General features: G+C 37.5%; 1 protein-coding gene across 4 annotated transcripts in view; it reads right to left on the bottom strand.

Moving 5' to 3' along the window:
• Positions 1-1,696: 1,696 nt before the first annotated feature.
• LHX2 (LIM homeobox 2) overlaps positions 1,697-20,771 on the bottom strand; it is a 36,158-nt gene continuing 17,083 nt past the window's right edge. For all 4 annotated transcript variants that reach the window (XM_056539366.1, XM_056539367.1, XM_056539365.1 and 1 more), the window contains exons 4-5: positions 4,533-4,738; positions 1,697-4,149 (exon numbers count right to left, since the gene is read on the bottom strand). In XM_056539366.1, coding sequence (XP_056395341.1) covers positions 3,862-4,149; positions 4,533-4,738 — 494 coding nt within the window. In that variant the 3' untranslated portion in view covers positions 1,697-3,861. The remainder of the gene's footprint in view (positions 4,150-4,532; positions 4,739-20,771) is intronic.

Consider the following 20,771-nt stretch of genomic DNA (forward strand, 5'->3'; position numbering starts at 1 on the left):
CAGTGATCAAGATATGAATTTGTCAGAAGTCCTATAGACTTGCATGGCACTTTAGGCAAATCCCTATCCTGATCACTGTAGTCTTGGGCCATGAAGTTCCGGGTGATATAAACAGATGCCACCAGAGCATGATCTCAGTTATGCTTTAAAGAGTGTCTGTCATGATGGTTCGGAAGCATGATATGTTTAAAGGGGTACTCCGCCCCAAGACATCTTATCCCCTATCCAAAGGGAATAAGATGTCTGATCACTGAGGTCCCGCCGCTGGGGACCCCGCAATCTTTTTGTAGTACCCGAAGTTCATTAAGATTGCTGGGTGTGGGCGGGGTCGTGACATCACTGCCACGCCCATCATGACATCACACCACGCCCCATCCCATAGACTTGCATTGAGGGGGCTTGTCATGAAGTCATGATGGGCGTGGCAGTGACGTCACGACCCTTCCACTCCGCTCCATGCATTCGGAACAAAATGTTCCGAACGCTGGGGAAGCGAAGTATTCCTTTAAACTTCCTAGGGAATCTCATATCTCGAGACATGTGCCAAGACTGACACTATCAGAAGATGTCAATGGGACTTCCAGAAATATATCTCCTGATCACAGAAGTCTCAGCAAAAGTCTAAGGCTATGAGATTGCCCAGGAAGCTTAAAAATATCCTGCCGCCAGACCATAATAACAGACACTCTTTAAAGGTGTTATCTTGGATTAAAAAGAAGAAGCTACACTTTCCTAGAAACAGTGCCACTCTTGTCCATAGACAGAATTTGGTATTGCAGCTCTGTCTCATGCAAGGGAACTTACATGTTACTTTAAGGAGTTGTTTAGGGTTTAAAAAAAACATTTTTTGTTTCTAAAAATTGTGCCTTACTTGCCCAATCGTTTCAATGCAGCTGAGCTGCAATACTAAAGATAGGAACTTGGGAGGAGTTGACTCTAAGTAAAGTCAGACATGTCTCACTAAAACCAGCAACCTAGTACTAGAGATGAGCAAATCAATTGTTAACGAATTAGATTCAGCCCAATTTCACAAAATTTTCAGACACGATAGAGCCCAAACTTTTTATGATTCACGTGACATCACCCACGCCCCTCTATGGCCGGAATACCCCTTTAATTGTTCATTGGACGATCACAAATGGTTTACCTTCAATTTGACATCTATAAGAAAAATATACACAATGGGGGATATTTATCAAAGCTGTCTATGTCCTGCATCAATATAGACCAAACTACAGAGGGTTAGGCCGGTCTATTGTGCGCCTAATTCATTAAAAGTCGCACGGCTCTTGATAAATTCTGCGCACAGACTTCAGGATCTATGCTTTAGATTGTATTTATACCTGCTCCAACATGGTCTGACATTTTGGCCTACTTTCAGCCGATGCGATTTGTCGCTGAAAAGTCGCTTTTGATAAATTCAGCACCAATGCATTTCCGTCTAAAATAGACTAGAATGCATCATGTTCTAAAAATCCTCTAGAGCAAAAGTCGCAAAAAAGTCGCACATACTTTTAAATAAATAGTCGCACAAACCCTTTGATAAATATCCCCCAATATTTCTTAAGCCACTGAGCCATATAATAGAGTCTGCACCAGACAAATTTGAAGACCAGTTATTTTCCAGCACCTCTTTATAAATGACAAGCTTTGTAAAGTGATATAAAATGAAGATGGGTAAATTAATAGTAAATTCACTTCTTTGCAACAAGGAATTATGTCACGGACAAAATTTATTCTTCATATCAAGAACACTAACGTTTCTGTATTAAACAAGAACAAAAAGGCATACGTTCATTCTATCTTAAAAATTACTCATTGCTGAGGTAAAGTTATCCATCCAAAAGATGCAACAACATCTCAGAATTGTTCTGACCTTATCCAACATTACAAATAGGGGAAATTTTTCACAATATTCTAAAGCAGCTGTACTGTAGTCTTGGCTCCCGTTGCTGTTGGTCTACAGCCCCCACCATTTTTATTGAACCACTTGCCAATCAGGTGGTAAACAATTTTAATGGAGATGATAGATCAACATCTGACGGAGAGCCAAATCAGAGTACCTCTGTGCTAGGAAATGGAATGGGCCCAAAACAAAATAAATGAAGCAGCTTTTGTTTATTAGTGTATTTTTTCCTGCTTTATACCTTTTTTCTTTTTTAGAGACCAAACAAAACTTTACAAAAAATTACACACAGGTCATCAATTTATACAAGGTTGGTTTGAATTGGCTTTATCAATATTATTAATGAACACTAACTAGGAGTTTAGTCATAAAGGGCATCATTTCTAAATACTTCTGGAGACTCTCAGAGTCAGAGTTGGCCTGTAACATATTCCAAAGTGTTTCAGGCAGATGTGGCACTGAATGGGATATGTTTTAAGGTGAGGTGTGGTATCATGTGCCTTTCTTAATGTCCTCATCTGCATTCAAGGATGTGGGGTTTTTGGAGACAGCTATACTGAGTTTGTTAGACATTGGAAACACGGTGTAGTGAATTTATAGGTCACATAGTCTTAAAAGTGCTGTAAAATGACCAAGTGTAATTTTCTGCATTACATAGCTTGTGGAACATGTCAGACAGGTTTATTCAAAAATACAACTATTGCATTCGGATGGAGCCCATAATCGCATAGTTACTCAATGAGAATTATAAACAACATGGTGCTTTTCTAAGCAAAATATTGTTTCCTAATCAAGGCCTCATGGAGGGATCACTAGGAAAACTCTTAATCTGAAATGTATTAGAGTAGAGGTCATGGATATTGGTTGTAAGGGACACTTCAGGGGATCCTCTAGCAGTTGGTTTTATGGTGGTTTGGAGATTAGCTTTCTTGTAGTTATGTCCCCACATTCCAAACTCATGAGTAGACTTTTTCAAACTAGTCTGAAATGTATGTAAACACTAATACTGTATAGCCTTGTAGCTCACATGGAGATGTGTGGTGGCTTGTGAAATATTTCAGTAACTGCAGGAAATAACTTAATTTAATCCAATTGGAAAATAGTTTTCACAGTGAACAATGTAGCCAAGCTTAAAGCAAAATAAGGGAACTTCCAACAATGGTGGGCAGACGCACTCTCACTGGGCCTTTAGTTATGTTATCAGCTAATTTGTGTTCATCTTCTTTAATACACTTCTTCAACTAGACAATTTTTTTCTGTCGCAAACCCTGCTTGTTATAAATGCTTATTTATTGGACTGGAAGCTGACAGGAGTCAAACCATTGACTAGGACATCATAAAGAAAAGCTTCTCAAGATGTTAATCTATACATGTCACACCTGAAAATTCGAAAAGCTCTATGAAAACCTTCTTCCCCTTGACAAATGTTGTCCCCCCCAGAAAAAAACCCATCTGGATGTTAGTACCAGTGCAAACTTTGCAAGTCATTGACAGAAACCACCACGTTACCTATAAATGCTGACATTTTACACTACTCACTCAGAGCAAAGGTCTGTCCAAAAATGTCTAAAACAAAGTAACTTTTTAGGACTAATTGAAAAGTAACAAACTTTTAACAATTTTGTTCTGGTCATAAATATACAGAGAGAAAATGTATGTTGATAAGACAGTATATAAGGCACGTAACAGTCTTTGAGAATACAGAAGATTCAGCCAACTTAAATTAATGGTTCTTTCCCTTGTTTAGTCCACGAAACTGTATAGTTACACAAATGTTGTGTTGCAGATACATCTTCCAAGCAATCCTTCAGTTTATGAAAACACCGGAACAAAGGACTCTTCTTCAAGACCGTCCACCAAAAATGTAAATTATTCATTGAACAAAGTCTCTATTAAAATACACTTGGAAATCGACTAAAAATATTTTTTTCTTTAAAGAAACTTTGAAAGAGTCATCAGAAGAGATTTGTGAGTGTTGTCTGTGGAGGGCTTCGAGATTCACGTACGTCCAAGCTGCCAGGCACGGAAGTCAGTACGGAGGTCACAGTTGGCATGGTGGGATTAGTTAAGTCTGTTAATGTGGTTGGGGTAGTGGAGGGACTCATTGAGGCATTTGAGATTTCAGAGGCTGGTCCTGATGGAGTCCCGGCTTGAAGAGTAGAATCTGATGTTTTGTCCACACCATTATTTTCTTGCCGAAGAAGGTTCCTTCTGAATTTGGCTCGTGCATTTTGAAACCATACCTAAAATAAAGAGAAAAACAATTAGATCTTGGCTAAGAATTTTCTTGCTTGAAATAACCTCCAAACAAAATAAACGTAGAATCATTATTAAAATAGACTGGTTGACTGGAGAAGTAAAGTAAAGTAAGCAAGAATTGTAGATCCATCAGACCACACTGTGTAGTACTATTGTCAGTACCAATAAGACAAATTCATAGATTATAAAAAAAGAAAATATCTCTCTGTAGTCAATAGTCATTTGACTCCTGTGTAGCTTTTACCTTCACTATACACACGCCAGTTCAAAATTCTAACCTAATAGAATTTGTTTCTACTACTATGAACTGTAATGTATTTGTATATTAATTACATTTACTGGTATTTTATACATATTTTATATATACCTGTAAAACTCTTTTGGTTAAGCCTGTCTTCTGTGCTAGTTGCTTTAAGTCCTTGGCATCTGGATTGTGGTTAATAGCAAAGTAAGATTTCATTGTCCGCAGCTGATGGTGTTTGAAAGAGGTCCTCATGCGTTTGGTTTTCTGGTTGGGGGTGTACTGTTGGTCTCTGTCCATGTGGTCTCCATCATTTTCATTGCAGCTTAGAGCTAGCAAGAAACAAGAGAGGGGATGTTATTAACTGCAGTAACAAAATAATACTGTAGTTCTCTTACAACTGATTTTACCATTAATGTGAACTGGACTTGTGAATAAACTGAACAATGATAAGTATGAGAGAAAAGGAAAGTCTTGGAAAATTTTGGTTGGATAATTGTCTGTATGTGCTTCAGTTCACCCACCTGTGACACATGAGGAATACATATCATGTGACCATAGTAATCAAACTAACTATGCCAGTATACATCCAGGGAGTACTGGAAACCACAACAGTGGAAAATCATCAACAATACAACACCTCGGACTTTGCTTTAAAACACCTTCGGTGGATAATGAAATTTATAAAAATGTAACTTTAACGCTCTTCAAATTGTCACCAGCAAACCGGCTAACTTGGCAAAGGCATCACCTCATGCTATAGAAGGCCAAAATTGATTAAATAAAAAATAAAAAAGACCTTCAAAATGTAAACTACCCAGAAAACCTGGCCTAAGAAAACCCTCCTGTAATTAGTTTCCATTAACATTTTGGGTAGGGTCACATGAGTCATATTTTGCTGTGTATTTTCTACAGCTGATTTTGCTACCCATTGACTTCAATGGGTAGGAAAATACGTAGCAGCAAATAGGTAGCAAAATATAGCATATGTAACCTTACCCGTACAATACATTTTTTCATTGTTTTGTTTGTATGTTTTATATGAGCGTTCTATTATTAGTCGAGATTCTATTTTGCAATTATCACTCCAATACATATGTATAAAATTAGGTACACTGGTTAAGAATTTACTTCTATGCTGTCAACCTATTATTGACAGTGTTTTCTAAAGTTTTAACATTATAGATTTTAGTACTCCAAATCCTATTAATAGATTATTATTTGTTTCTATCTTTTAGCTGTAAGGTGTACACAGGAGTCATTTGGGTGCTAAAATATGTGATTGGAGAATTTAGACTATCATATGTAATTAGTTTACAATTAGGTTTTGTCATAAATATTCCTTCCAGTATTGAATGTTTGATTTTTTATGGCTAGATAGGAAATAGAAAAATATGTAGATGGATAGATATATAGATGGACAGGTAGATACTTTTTGTACTACATTTACCGTATATTTATTTAATAATATTATTAATTACATTACCATGTCCCTTCAATGACTTCTTAAGTTATGTTCACACAGTGTAAAATTGTTTGCTGTATTTTATTTTTAGCATTGATTTTCTGGTGTAATCCGGCTGCAATTTTAAAGGGGGGGTTGGGCATTTGTGCGCAAAATGCACGTTTAACATAAAATACACCATTAAATATTACACTGTGTGAATATAGACTTACAGTATGAAGCTTTCAGCTGATAGATAGATAGTCAGACAGAATGTATAATTAAACATAGAATCTTCAAAATATTATACAATATTGTACACGTGAACCTTCTATAAAACAAAAAGTACTAGTACTACATGGGTAGGCATGCTTCAGTACTATCATTGCAAATTTCTAGCTCGGTATCTAGGACGCTGGTAGTGTAAGATCTGTACATCATTATCATTTCTCGGAGCAACGAATCTCATTGTTTTTTGAATTATGCAAAAGAAATGGGGCAACGTCATTACTGCAGAGGTAACACCAACAGAGGCTGGGAACACTGCATACTTGAGAAGGAGCTGTTTCACATTGTAAAAAGATCCTATAGTGTGATATGTAAATGCTACTGGCATAGCTCTCCAGCATAATGCAGAATAATCTTCTAATTCTCTATGCCAGTGCCAAAAGCGTTTTATGTTAGTCAGGACCAACATGCCAAATCAGAAAAGTGATGTGGGGTTTACTATGTGTAAATGCATTCATAGATTAAAGTCAAAATGGATGTGATTTTTGTTAGTAAGATTACAGGATATATATTATTGTGAAGACATAGTACAAAATATTTCTTCACAAACACTAGGAAAAGCATAAATTGCTGGGTAGCCCATTTACGGGTATCTACTTATAAAGTACAGCTGTAGCAGAGCTGAATTTGTTTGTGCCTGTTTAGTATAACAGCACAATGCTATTACAGTGCACTGCACTCAGCAGACATGGCCAGGGTACGTGAGGTCATGACCATGCCCTCTAGTGATGTGACACCACGCCCCCTTCATTCATGTCTATGGGAGGGGGCGTGATGGCCATCACGCCCCCTCCCATAGACATGAATAGAGGGAGCGTGGCGTGATGTCACTAGGGGTGTGGTCATGACGTCATGTCCCTGACTCGGAGGCAGCGCCCAGCACAGAATGCGGGACCCCTGAAATTATTCATCTTATCCACTATCCTTTGGATAGGGGATAAAATGTATAAAGCCAGAATACCCCTTTAAAAATTCCATGAAAGCTGGAGTCTGGTTGCTATGAATGATAAGGCTCCTGCTTTTTATCTGGCCTGAACTAAGCCAGAGTCTTGTTGTGTCTGCTTTTTATGCCTTTTTGTGTCGCAATTTGTAATATCAAATTTATCTATACATTTGTCTGGCTGAGACTACAACTCCACAACTTCACTCTAATAATAAATCCAGCAGAAACAGGCACGCCCCACAAACCACGCCCACTTCAACCAACAAAAAAACTGACGAACTAGGCATAAAACAGGAATACATCTGCCATGGACTGGAAAACACAACACCTGACAAAAAATTGCACCACATACTTGATACATGAGCCCCACCGTCATTACATTCCACTAGGAAAATAACATTGTATGGGATCTCTTCCAATGAAAAAAATGGTTACATGCCACTGACTACTGTTCATGTGGGTTGTTGTGACTCTAAACAGGCAAGTACAGAATGATTCAAGACTCAGAACCTAGCCAAACATGACAGAGTTACACCCAATGGTCTGATGCAAAGTTCTCGTGATGAGGTCAATCCAACACTTTCTTATATATATCTGAGTAGTTCCTGGGTTTTGTCTCACCCTGTTGTGTGGTTTGTTGAAAATACAATCATGATACATGACTACTCCACTGGGTACATTAGGAGTCACTAAAAACAATATTTCAGTATGATTCTTAAAAATAAAAATAAAGAGGACAAACTGAGTTAAAATATAAAAAAAAAATAAGCACTCACCTCACAGTTCCCTTCTCACTGGCGTTCCAATGGGACCTGGGGTCCTTTCTGATCTTCATTACTTGGTGCCCGTTTTGACACAAATAAGTTCCTGCTCAGCCAATCACTAGGGGAGTCACCGCTGTAACCAGTGATTGGCTGGCTGAATGGTACCACCTGAATGGTGTGTCAAGACGGGGACCCCGTTGGGAAGATCAGTGGAAGCATAGGCACCATTTGAACATGAGAGGAGGGAAATCGGTAAGTACTACTTTTCTTAACCCAATATGCCCCTCTTTTTATTTTATCACGCTAGGCAACTACCTTAATAGAGGGAGTCCTCTGTTCCAGATCCTCAGGAGTGGAGTGTGAATAGAAAAAGTGTTTCTCTTTCTGGGAGACCCATCCTGTCCTGTATTATACAGATAATTTGTAATAATTAACGTCTCCTGTGGTGGCACTGCAGGGAAATTGGAACTTTAATGCCAGGTTTTCCCAAAAATGGGGCACTTTGGGATACGTTACGGTTAAAAAACCATTCTAACAGGAGGGGGGTGTCCAAAGCAGAAAATCCCCTTAAGAAGAAAGCCACAGAAGAATATGAGACAGAAAGTAAAGAAGACAAAAGATTATGATGTTAATCTATATATATATATATATATATATATATATATATATATATATATATATAAAACTCAATGTATGTGTATGTATGTATGTGCGTATGTTCCAGCATTACGTCCAAACGGCTAAAGATATTAACATGAAACTTGTCACACATGTTACTTATATGTCAACAACAAACATAGGATAGGTGATTTAACACTTACTCACCCCCATTTGCCAGGGGCGGGGTTTATGTTTAAAGTCCTATACAAGTCAATGGGAAATATATGTTACTGCATAACTTCCAAACGGCTTGAGATATTTCGATAATACTTGGTCACATGTTACTTATATGTCCACTTAAAATATAGGATAGTTAATTTAACCCTTAACTACCCCCATTTGTGATGGTCGGGGTTTTTGTTCCCATGCAAATCAATGGGAAATGTATGTTCACACATAACTTCCGTACGGCTAGAGATATTTCAATACCTGGTACACATATTACGGGTCGGGATAGGAGGTCAGGATAGGACGTCGGGATAGGAGGACAGGATTGGAGGATGAGATAGGAGGACGAGATAGGAGGTCGGGATAGGAGGACGGGATAGGAGTACAGGATGGGAGGTCGGGATAGGAGGTCATGATAGGAGGTCGGGATAGGAGGTCGAGATAGGAGGTCGGGATAGGAGGTCGGGATAGGAGGTCAGGATAGGAGGTCGGGATAGGAGGTTGAGATAGGAGGACGGTATAGGAGGACGGGATAGGAGGATGGGATAGGAGGACGGGATAGGAGGACGGGATAGGAGGACGGGATAGGAGGTCAGAATAGGAGGACAGGATAGGAGGTCGGGATAGGAGGACGGGAGAAGAGGTCGAGATAGGAGGACGGGATAGGAGATCGTGATAGAAGGACGGGATACGAGGATGGGATAGGAGGACGGGATAGGAGGTCGGGATAGGAGGATGGGATAGGAGGACAGGATAGATGGACTGGATAGGAGGACGGGATAGGAGGACGAAAAAGGAGGACAGGAAAGGAGGACGGGAAAGGAGGACGGGAAATGAGGACGGGATAGGAGGACGGGATAGGAGGACGGGAAAGGAGGACGGGATAGGAGGACGGGATAGGAGGACGGGATAGATGGATGGGATAGGAGGACGGGATAGGAAGACGGGATAGGAGGACAGCATAGGAGGACGGGAAAGGAGGTCGATATAGAAGGACGGGAAAGGAGGTTGAGATAGGAGGACGGGAAAGGAGGACAGGAAAGGAGGTCGAGGTATGAGGACGGGAAAGGAGGACGGGATAGGAGGACGGGATAGGAGGACGGGATAGGAGGACGGGATAGGAGGACGGGATAGGAGGACAGGATAGGAGGTTGGGACAGGAGGTCAGGATATGATGACGGGATAGGAGGTCGGGATATGACAACAATATATGAGGACGGGATATGAAGTCAAAAGCTTCCTCCTTTGTTTATTTTCCTCCCAACAAGGATTAGGAAGGAAAAACCGGGCAACGCCGGGTACTCAGCTAGTAATAATTAATATTGGAAACTTTGGATATAAGGGTATTCCTTGCTGAAGGATTAACCACCATGAGTTTGAAGGTATGCCATTTGATAGTCTTCCAAACAGTTTAACAGCTGGCGATTTTCCATGGAACAATGTACTTAACTCATTGAATGCCGTACAATATCTCGTCACTTCACATTCCGCAGAGTACAAGATGAACTAGTTGCTTGATACAACGTACACTACATGAGCTTCTAGTGGCTATTCTCAATCACAGATGATTCCTTAGGAGGCTCCTATTACTAATGTCCCATTTGGAATTTTCTTTGTGGTCAGAGATTTTTTACAAAATCGTCTTCCGCTTCAATATTCTGTGGTATTTTTTTATTTTTTTTATTATTATTATTATTTTTTTTAAAGGAGGCTTAGAACACAGAGACCTAAGAAAATGATCTGGAAACCATAGTATTTGTGGTTTATAAACTGGTTTCAATTTTCTGCAGTTCTTTGGTCTGGCTTCGAAAAAAAAATCAATTGCTTTTGAAAATAAAGCTAGCTTTAGCCGCAGCCAAAACTAACTGACTTGTCTCCAAAGGACAGCAAAACTTGTTATTGTAATAGTGACACATGAAATCTGTTGATTGCTTGCAAAGTACTCTGGCACAGGCCTACGCCAAATCATTTCATTTCGCAATGCAGGGAGAGGGGTGTTCACTCCCAAACTATTCTGTGGAACAAACTCCAAAAAATCTGCCGCTTCAACTAATGATTTTGTTATGTCAAATAGAGCAGGGAAGAAGAGCAGATAAGTGCTGCATTTACACGTATATACTTTTGTATTAATGTATGAGTCGTACAAAATGACAAACTCAGCCTCGCTAGTTCTCATTTCTACAATATCTTATATATTATCTTGACCATTTTTATGCATAACATTATCAGGAAGGCTTTACATGAAGCTGTTTGGCCCCAAATGATGGGGCAGTGGAACCTATTGGGCTCCCTTAGGTTCTATTCACACGTCGGAATTTACGCTTGCGGAATTCCGCCTCAAATTAAAGCCCATAGACTTCAATGGGATTCCGCACTCCCATTCACACTTCTGAAATTCCGCTTGCAAATTCAGAAGTGTGAATGGGAATGCGGAATCCCATAGAAGTCTGTGAGCTTTAAGTTTAGGCGGAATTCCACAATAGACCCTTAGGCCTTCAAAGCTATATCCCTGTTTCCTATTTTTCTTACAAAGGTTTGGAGTAGCCATATTAGTCCGGTAACGTAAATGTAAAATTATAGAATGTTGCAGAATTATGCAACATTCTATGATCTTACATCTATTTTCATAATATAGGTACATATGGGAAAAGAATGTTTATGTGACAGAAATTGCTGCCGCAATTCATACGTGGAAACTCTGCAGTGTATTAGGCTGGGTTCACACATATCAGGCATCCGGCACAGTTACTTTCTGGCGTGCACCGGAGGGAAACTGATGTTAGAACTGATCCCATTCATTTGAATGGGATGGTTCACAATCATCCAGCGTCTCAATTTTGATGCCGGAAGCGCCGGAGGGCACTGGACAGGGGAACACAGCTTGCTGCGTTCCCCTGTCTGCCGTCCAAAACAATGGATGCAGCATGCCATACAACTGATAACAACTTCTCATCAGTTGCGGCATCAGTTATGTCGAGATCTAGGCTGAGTTAATCAATGCTGGATGCCGTACATATGTGAACACAGCCTTACAGAAGTGGATGGATTGCAGAAATCTTGTGTACATATTGCAGGCAGAATCCGCAGAAAATGTACAGGGAAATTGACCAGCGTTGTCGTTTAATATTATGCAGTATTGCTTATTCACGAAGGATGTATTGTCTATTTTCCCTATTGACTTCAACAGCAAAGTAAAAATGTGTAATCAATCCACATTGTTGTGGATTTTGTTATGGAAATACAAAATACTAACATATTTAGGACCACACGGAAATACGCCATCTCATAGACGGCTATGCACTCCATCTGGAATCCGCCGAAAGAATAGACATGTCTATTCTTTCTACGGACACTGGGATTTGAATTTCCACGCCGAATGGAAATTCTTCTATGTGAACAGCACAGCAGGATCCCATTGAAATTATTGGAACTCTGCAGATGGCGGAATTCCGCACGGAAAATCTGACATGTGAACATAGCCTTAAAGTATGTTCAGGTTCAGACTAAGGAATTTTCAAGCGTAATTCTGCATAGAAAAAAATAGGATTTCGCTGCACAGTACACACTATGAAATTCCACCACCAAAAAGAATGATTGCTCATTTACAGGCTTTTCTGGGCGGATTCCACCAAAAGAATGAACATGTTCGTTTTTTAACAAAATCAAGTTCCATGTCGGAAATTCCACAACAAAACTTACCATGTGCAAACTAAGAAGCAGCCTCCCATTGAGATCAATGGGATTCTGATGAAAGTGGAGGAAATGTCAAGAGGAAATGTCCATAGTGTTCATAGTCCATATTGTAGCCCTTAGGGTAAATTCACACAGGACTGAAACGCTGCAGATTTGTTGCAGAGGTTCCCATTAACTTCAATAGGGAAATCAAAATCTGCAGTGTTTCAGTCTTGTGTAAACATATCCTTGTTAAATCTGAAATGAATATGCAATAGTCAGGGCCGGCTGTGCCTATAGGCAAAATAGGCGGCCGCCTTGAGCGCCCTCTTGACGGGGGTGCCGCTCTGCCTGTCGCAAGAAAGTTAGACATCCAGCATCCAAACCACTCGTTCGGCCAGCAACATGAGGATGAGGTTTGTTGAGTAGGGGGCTTGTTACAGTGTGTCACCCCAGCAGTAGGGTGGGGTATGTCAAAGGCCGTGCCAATGGGCAGGGTCAAGGGGCCGGAAAAATTAGCTTTTGTCCAGGGTGGCCAAAATCCTGGCAATAGTTGATACTCTAGCACAGTGTTTCCCAACCAGGGTGCCTTCCACATTTGCAAAACTACAACTCCCAGCATGCCCGGACAGCCTTCGGCTGTCCGGGCATGCTGGGATTTGTAGTTTTACATCTGGAGGCACCCTGGTTGGAAAACACCACTCTAGCATGTGGTTTAATACCGAGGTAGGCCCAGTCCACGTTGTAGGGGAAAACGTTATATGCCACTTCTTTACACTGACACATGCTTTATTATTGCGGACAAGCAGAAATTGAAAACAGAATCAAAATATTGGAAGATGCTTAAAAGAGATGAATTGTAATATGTAGCAGAACATGTCACATAGGGATATAAAACTGTTCTGTCTGTGGTATATGAGGATGAAAGGTAAACCTACAATATTAACTCAGATGATGATGTAGTCCCAATGATATAAATAACAAATTGAGCTCTGCTACATCTATTTCAGTTCTCTTTGACTATTTAAAGGGGTACTCCCTTTGGAAAACTTCTTTTTTTTAAATCAACTGGTGCCAGAAAGTTAAACAGATTTGTAATTTACTTCTATTAAAAAAAACATCTTAATCCTTCCAGTACTTTTTAGAGGCTATATGCAACAGAGGAAATGTTTTACTTTTTAGATTTCTCTGATGTCATGACCACAGTGCTCTCTGCTGACCTCTGCTGTCCATTTTAGGAAGGAGAAAATCCCCATAGCAAACATATGCTGCTCTGGACCGTTCCTAAAATGGACAGCAGAGGTCAGCAGAGAGCACTGTGGACAGATAGATAAGAAATTCCAAAAGAAAAGAACTTCCTCTAGAGCATACACCATCTGATAAGTACTGGAAGGATTAAGATTTTTTAATAGAAGTAATTGACAAATCTGTTTAACTTTCTGGCACCAGTTGATTTCAACAAAAAAAAAAAAAAGTTTTCCACGGGAGTAACCCTTTAACAGTATGGAAAATTCCCATATGCTCTGGAATGTATTTTACATTAGATCTCCCCAGCCACTGAGGTATATGGGGCCTAGAGATATTGACCCCTCTTATACAGCAAAGGGTTAAGATTCCTTTTCTCTTTATTTTGGATATTTGGTTGGGAATTACTCTACAGAAAGAATAAGTCCGGCACTTGTAATACAATGAAGCACATTGTAGAGCAGACTGGGTTTATCCCTCTTGTCTGAGTGTGTTGAATCTCTTGAAGGACTGCAATGGGGTAAATCTCTTTGGGAAACAAGCTAGAATTTCTATAACAAACCTTCAATGGTTGCAGACATAGCGGAGCTGAATTTGTCATTTCAATCTGTTTACCTCCAGCTCTGTGGAAAATCACTGATAACCCGCCATGATATCATAAGTTGTGCTAAATGCAAACAGCATTGATACATTAACACGCTCAGCAGGACTTTATTTGCAAATGCAACCCCGCTACATCTCTAATTTATATGTTAATATATGTTTTACCCATACATTTAATTTAGGTATAAGAATACAACACATAGTATAGAGAGGTCTCAGTAGACAAGTGCTTAGGGTACATGTAATCTTGCATAATGCAAATGGATTTGGGAGAGGACAGCAGTGTTTACTATGTATAGATGTAGCAGAGCTGAGTTGCGTTAGCTACACATGTGGTATTATACAGAAGAGAAAATTAAAGGGGTACTCCGGCGCTTAGACATCTTATCCCCTATCCAAAGGATAGGGGATAAGATGCCTGATCGCAGGGGTCCCGGGGACTGATTATAAACAGGGTGCGGCGTGCAAGATCACAGGGGGTCCCCAGCAGCGGAACCCCCATGATCAGGCATCTTATCCCCTATCCTTTGGATAGGGGGATAAGATATCTAAGTACCCCTTAAAAACTACTGTATTGTAAAACTTAGTACATTATAACAGTGTAAAAAAATGCCACAGTGCTACTTTCTGTAAAATAATAATAATATTATTATTATTATTATTATTAATATATATTTCTGAAGCATTGTTAGGGCAGCTGTGTCTCTTTCTATGATTATGTAGCTAATGTAAGAATGTGATGCTTGGTTTAGTTTTATGGTGCAATAGGAGAAAGAAAGTTAACACATGTAAAACAAATCAAACCTAAATAGGAGTAAATGAAATGTAGTAAGTGCTCTTCATGAATGGACTTCCTAGGGTTTTATACAGAACCAAAGTTCATCACTGTACCCGGAAATGTATGGGAAAGATGTTCCTGCAAAGTAGTTCTGCAGAATCCATCATCCAGATATCTATTCGTCCTTCCTACAGATATCATGGTTGCATTGGCTTATGGGGCACAGCTGAGTTTGTCATCTGGTTCACCTCAAAGTAGTGTCACGCCATTGTGATCACAACTAAGAACAATGTTTGAGGGGAGTTTGCATGTTCTTTCTGTGCTTGTGTTAGTTTCCTTTAGATTCCTCCTACACTGCAGTGACATATTGGTAAGGTAAAGGAGGTGTCCGGAATAAGAAAAACATGGCTGTTTACTTTATACTTATCATTGAAGTTAATCTCCAATGCGACTGAGCTGCAATACTATACTCAACCTGCGGACAGGTGTGGTGCTGTTTGCGGAAGAAAGCAGCCATGTTTTTATAATCCTAGATAAACCCTTTAATTCATTATCTACACAAGTAGTCAATATATATATATATATATATATATATATATATATATGAACCAGATACAGGCGCAGCACTCCAACAAAAAAGTGATTTAATATCTCATGCTGACATGAGATATTAAATCACTTTTTTGTTGGAGTGCTGCGCCTGTATCTGGTTCTTATCTTGGATGGACTCTGATCAAGTCCTTTGGGACGCTGGCACCAATTTTTTGGTTGGACTGGATAAGTAGTGCTGCTTTATTTTGGGGTTATATATATATATATATATATATATATATATATATAGATAGATAGATAGATAGGAGATAGTCAAACAGATAGATAGATGATAGATTACATCAGAATAAACATTTTAGATATAATATAAACTTGTTATACTTTTCCTTTTTAAATACAATTCAACCCTTTATTTTGTGATAAAGAAATGGATGTTGATACCATGCATGACCCATTCCTTGTAGACTTGATGCTGTACATGGAAGATATGAGGATAAAGTCTAGGCTTATATCTACCTCTAGAGGAGCAGCCCCATCATGGAGTCAGCACTCAGGAGCCCATTTCCTCTTACATTAAACCCCCATTGTCTTGAAGAAAAGCGTAAACTCACAATAGTCAGAGAAAGCTAAACCCAGGACAATGCAGAGCACCCTCACAATAAACTTTCACTATGCAATCCATATACTTGCTTTCTTCCCTGGGAATTAAGTCCTCATGTAGGGATTCAGCCGCAGCATTCACCCCAAAGACTGCTCTCCAGGGGGGGAGGGTAGAGATCTCTCTGCTCTCAATGTCCCATTGCTATGTAAACACCTTGTCAATAGTCTATTAAACAAACAACATACACAGGATGATTGTAACTCAGTGGTCAACAACACTACAGTACACTATATGGTCCATTACACTATCACAATGCTAGGGCTAGGAGACAGAAGTAGTAGTTGTAGTAGTAGTAGTAGTAGTAGTAGTAGTAGTAGTGCTACATTCACTATATCTTTCAATACAGCTGCTTCTACAAGTATTACTAGTACTATTATTTCTGATGCTACTGTTATTTTAATTACTACTAGTAATTGCTACCAATTCTTCTACAACTACTACTTATTTAAATGATGCTTTTTGCTACTACTACAACAAACATTACTATTAAAATAAACTTTTGTTGCTAAAATTGCTATTATAAGATCATCATTGTTATAACCTTTATTGCTATTACTATTATTATTGATAATAATATTACTACCATGATAAGGACTCTCATCAAAACTATAATTACTTCTACTAATTTATAATCACTATCATGATCACCATTGTGTCTACTATTTGTATCACTGTTACTGTATTTGACATAAATGGACAAATAGATAGTAAATTACAGATATGTAAATAGAGAGATAATAAATTGATGAGAACTAGATACATAGATAGTTACTTGATAGATAGTTGATAGATAATTAATAGATAGATAATGATACAAATTAGAAGATTTGTTTGGAAGCTCCTAAATAAGTGTTTATGCATTGATAGTAATACATCATAATAATAATAATAACAATAAATATAAATGTGAAAGCCAAGAGACGCATTAATTAACATTGAAAAAATAGTCAATTCAATTTGCAGAATATTTATGAAAAAGTTTGTTGCAACTTAAAAATGGTGGAAAGTTTGTACATCAGTTCAAATGCATTTTAATATACAGAATGACAGTCTCCAAGGTTAAAAAAGGACATGTCCATCACATTCAAACATAGGCAATTGCTATTATTTCAGCACGAGATCTAGTTATGTCTACATAGATAATTGATTCTTTGTATGTCTGTATATATAATCCTTTTAGCCACAACCTATTAAAAAAATAATAATAATTTGATAACTTTAAGTCGAACATGAAAATGATCTGGGTACAATAGGGTAAAGCATTATTACGGGTTCTGTTCCGACCACCATTTTTTCTGTTTTCTTTGTGCCATTTGAATTTACCAAGACCAATACAAAAAACCCAACAATGTGATAGAATGACAGCTGGCCTCATGGATTTCGGTCATGGAGGTAGGGGAAAGTATAAAGTAACTACAAATGAAATGTTTATAGGGTGTAGCTGGTATATAACACCTTGGTCTTTTAACTGCATTGCACTAATACCTAGGTTCTATAAGAAAACAGGCGAAGATAAAAATCACATGATCATCATGTTAAGGATTTAAGAAGGAAAACACAAAAGGAAGTTTACAGACTGAAAACTTGCAGAGTCACTCCACTGCCATGCCAAGCCATTAAACCTCCATCAAACGTGGCAGAGTTAATTACAAGTCATAGTGTAAGAATGACAGCTTGGCAGCCATGATCCTGCATTATGTCTGCCACAGTGGGAACAGATATAATTAACTCATTAAATAGCCTATGATAAGGTCATGCATAATGTATCACCGTATTTGTGGCTAATATTAAGATTATGTAAAGAGGGAAAACACTTAGATTCCTTGCAATGACCTTGAGATGGTTTTAGAGGAAGCACTGACGTAGAATTAACGAATTACAAGCATTTTTGGAAATCAAGTTTCATTGGTCTATTCACAAACACTGAGTATGGTGTGAACGATTCAAGAGTTCATTTTCAAAGTTAAAATTTTTCATGATTTTTTACATTTTCTTTTTCATGGTTGAAAATGTCATTGGTTTTTTAGTAGTTTTGTGGTAGGACATCCCTGCCATTAGACACTATATAATATGTATACATTTTATACCTTGGGGAGCAAAAAATTCTCCCCAAAAATTTGATAAATAATGTCAAAAGGAAATAAGTAGAGTTGATAGGTTTTCTAAGTGTTCTTTTTTTGTTTGCTTTAAAACTCATCAAATTAGTAAATCAAATGCATGATTCTGTTTGCTTAATATGTAATTTTTCTAGTATTTTTTTATTAAAAATATATAAATTGTTCCTAAAAGGAATACAGTATAAAAAGAGACATTAAAATATCCTAACTTTTAAAAATTCTGCGGAAAGTGGAAGCATACCTGTGAAATACTTTGAGAGACATTTCTCCTCTTTTGTTTTCTGTTTGCTTTTTTTTATGTTTGTTTGTTTTACCAATCTGTAAAAAAGCACATGCTTTGGTCTGCTTGGTGTACTATATATTTTTCTAGCTATACATAAAGAACTTTTTTTTTAGTAGAAGGTAGTGTTTTTATCAGATTGCTTATTAATAAAATCAGATTAAACCTATAATTTTATGTTTGTGGTATTTTTTTTTATAATACCTTTTTGTCACCACTTGTAGCACCATAGACATTTATGGGACCCATCACAGCATTGTATTTGTTTATTTGGTTGGTTGTTTTTTTGGTTTGGTTCTGTATTTTTGTCTTCAAAAATTAAGAAAATAGACAAAACATACCTTGATATGTCTTGCGTTTATATGATATAACCAGATTCACAGAACTGTTAAATCATTGACTTAAACATGGGGCACATTCACACTTTGCAATAAATTTTCATGAACATTTTAATTTTGTATTTTTTTTTCTACAATCAGTATTTTATTTATTTTTTATTTTTTTCATCTTTCAAAAAAAAAATTTAGGATGCAAAAAAAAAAAATGACATGGGCTCTGTCCAAACTCTTCTTTGCCCTTCTTTTAAAAAACATTTAATCACTTTTGCTTTTATAGAAATAATGGAATCCATCAGAGGATTTCTTTTTGTCAAAATTAGGGCAGGACAAACAGTAAAAGCAAATTTACAGTTGTAAATCTAATCTTAGCTTCCATGTTGGATTTAATTTCTCTTGTCTATATTTGGAATTGGAACCAAATCTTTACCTCCTATTAGGACATATTTAACACTTTTTTTTATGTTTCTAACTATTCTTCCAACATCCAATAAGATTCCGTTTTTTGTTTGTTTATTTTTTTTGCTAATTCCTTTTCAAATTTGATTGGTTAATGGACCTAAATGCACTGTATGTTGCATCTTTTTTTCAAGGGCGGGATCACTGTAAATTAAAGTGCCTGTATATTATGATACATATGGTTACAATCATTTATTTTATCGTATTTTATAAAAAAAATTTTGCTGGAACTTATCACATTGGAAAGTGTCATTATTATTTTTAAAACATACAACGTGTTCATGTGGAATTTTATCTAAGCTAACCACTGGTAACCCCATGGTGATGGCAGATAACCTCACTGGCAGCTCGGCCCCAAGAGGAAAAAAAAGTGAATGCTATGCAAAAAGAGTGAAATAATGAATGGAGTAAAAAATAATATATATATATATATTTTTAAAGTAAGTAAACCTAAATGAAATTATAAGTAGGGGAGATGCTTTATGAACTTCAGAACATAAAAAGTGTTTTATGTATGCCTAAATATTGATACAATTTTTGTTATAAATTAAAGAATGAAGAGTTATAATTCAGGGACTGACAAATGTCATCAAATAGGATTACTGCCTAATATTGGATCTGACTACAATAATGTACCTTTCCCTTATCAGCCTTGATATAAGAAAAAAAAATTCATTGAGTCCCATTTGCATCACAAGCTAAAATAAAAGTTGTGGCAAAAAAATGTATCCCTAGAGAAAATGCTAATTCTATTTAACAGTGCACACCATACATAATCTTAACCCCTTCCTCTCCATAGCTAATGGCCACAGAGATGAGATGGTGCACTGAACGAAAGTGTAGAAAAGCCAGCATAGTATTCAGTATTAACAAAATGTCTTTGTGATTTTTTGTGATTTTTTTTAAAATTCAAAATCACTACATTTAGGGTAATATAACTCAAATCTATAATATAGAAAATCTATAAAAAAAATAAGGACATACAAGAGGGTGAGAAAGCTTATAATACATTTGCAGCCTACAGGATTCCGAAAAAACTAAAGACGTCTTCCAATATTTTATATTTTTGACAAAAGCATTCAGGAAAGAATTTTTTGGCTTTGTCCAGATGGACATTTTTGTTGCCATTTATTTTATTATGGTATTTTTTTTTTTACAGATGCACTTTGTCAGGAGTTTTAGTCCAGTAGAGAAAAATAGGACCAGGTTATGTTTAAAAATTTTTTAAAGCTAACAAAAAGAACAAAAAGAAGTTAACTCATTTTTGACAGATTTCGACATGAAAGTAGGCAAATACATAACAAAATAAATGAGGTGGTCACTTTTTTTAGATCCTGTAAAAAATCCTATCCAGCGACAAAGTGCACCAAAAAAAATTTGAAACAACAAAAAATAA

Source organism: Hyla sarda, chromosome 9 (assembly GCF_029499605.1).
Source record: "Hyla sarda isolate aHylSar1 chromosome 9, aHylSar1.hap1, whole genome shotgun sequence".
NCBI classification, from domain to species: Eukaryota; Metazoa; Chordata; class Amphibia; order Anura; family Hylidae; genus Hyla; species Hyla sarda.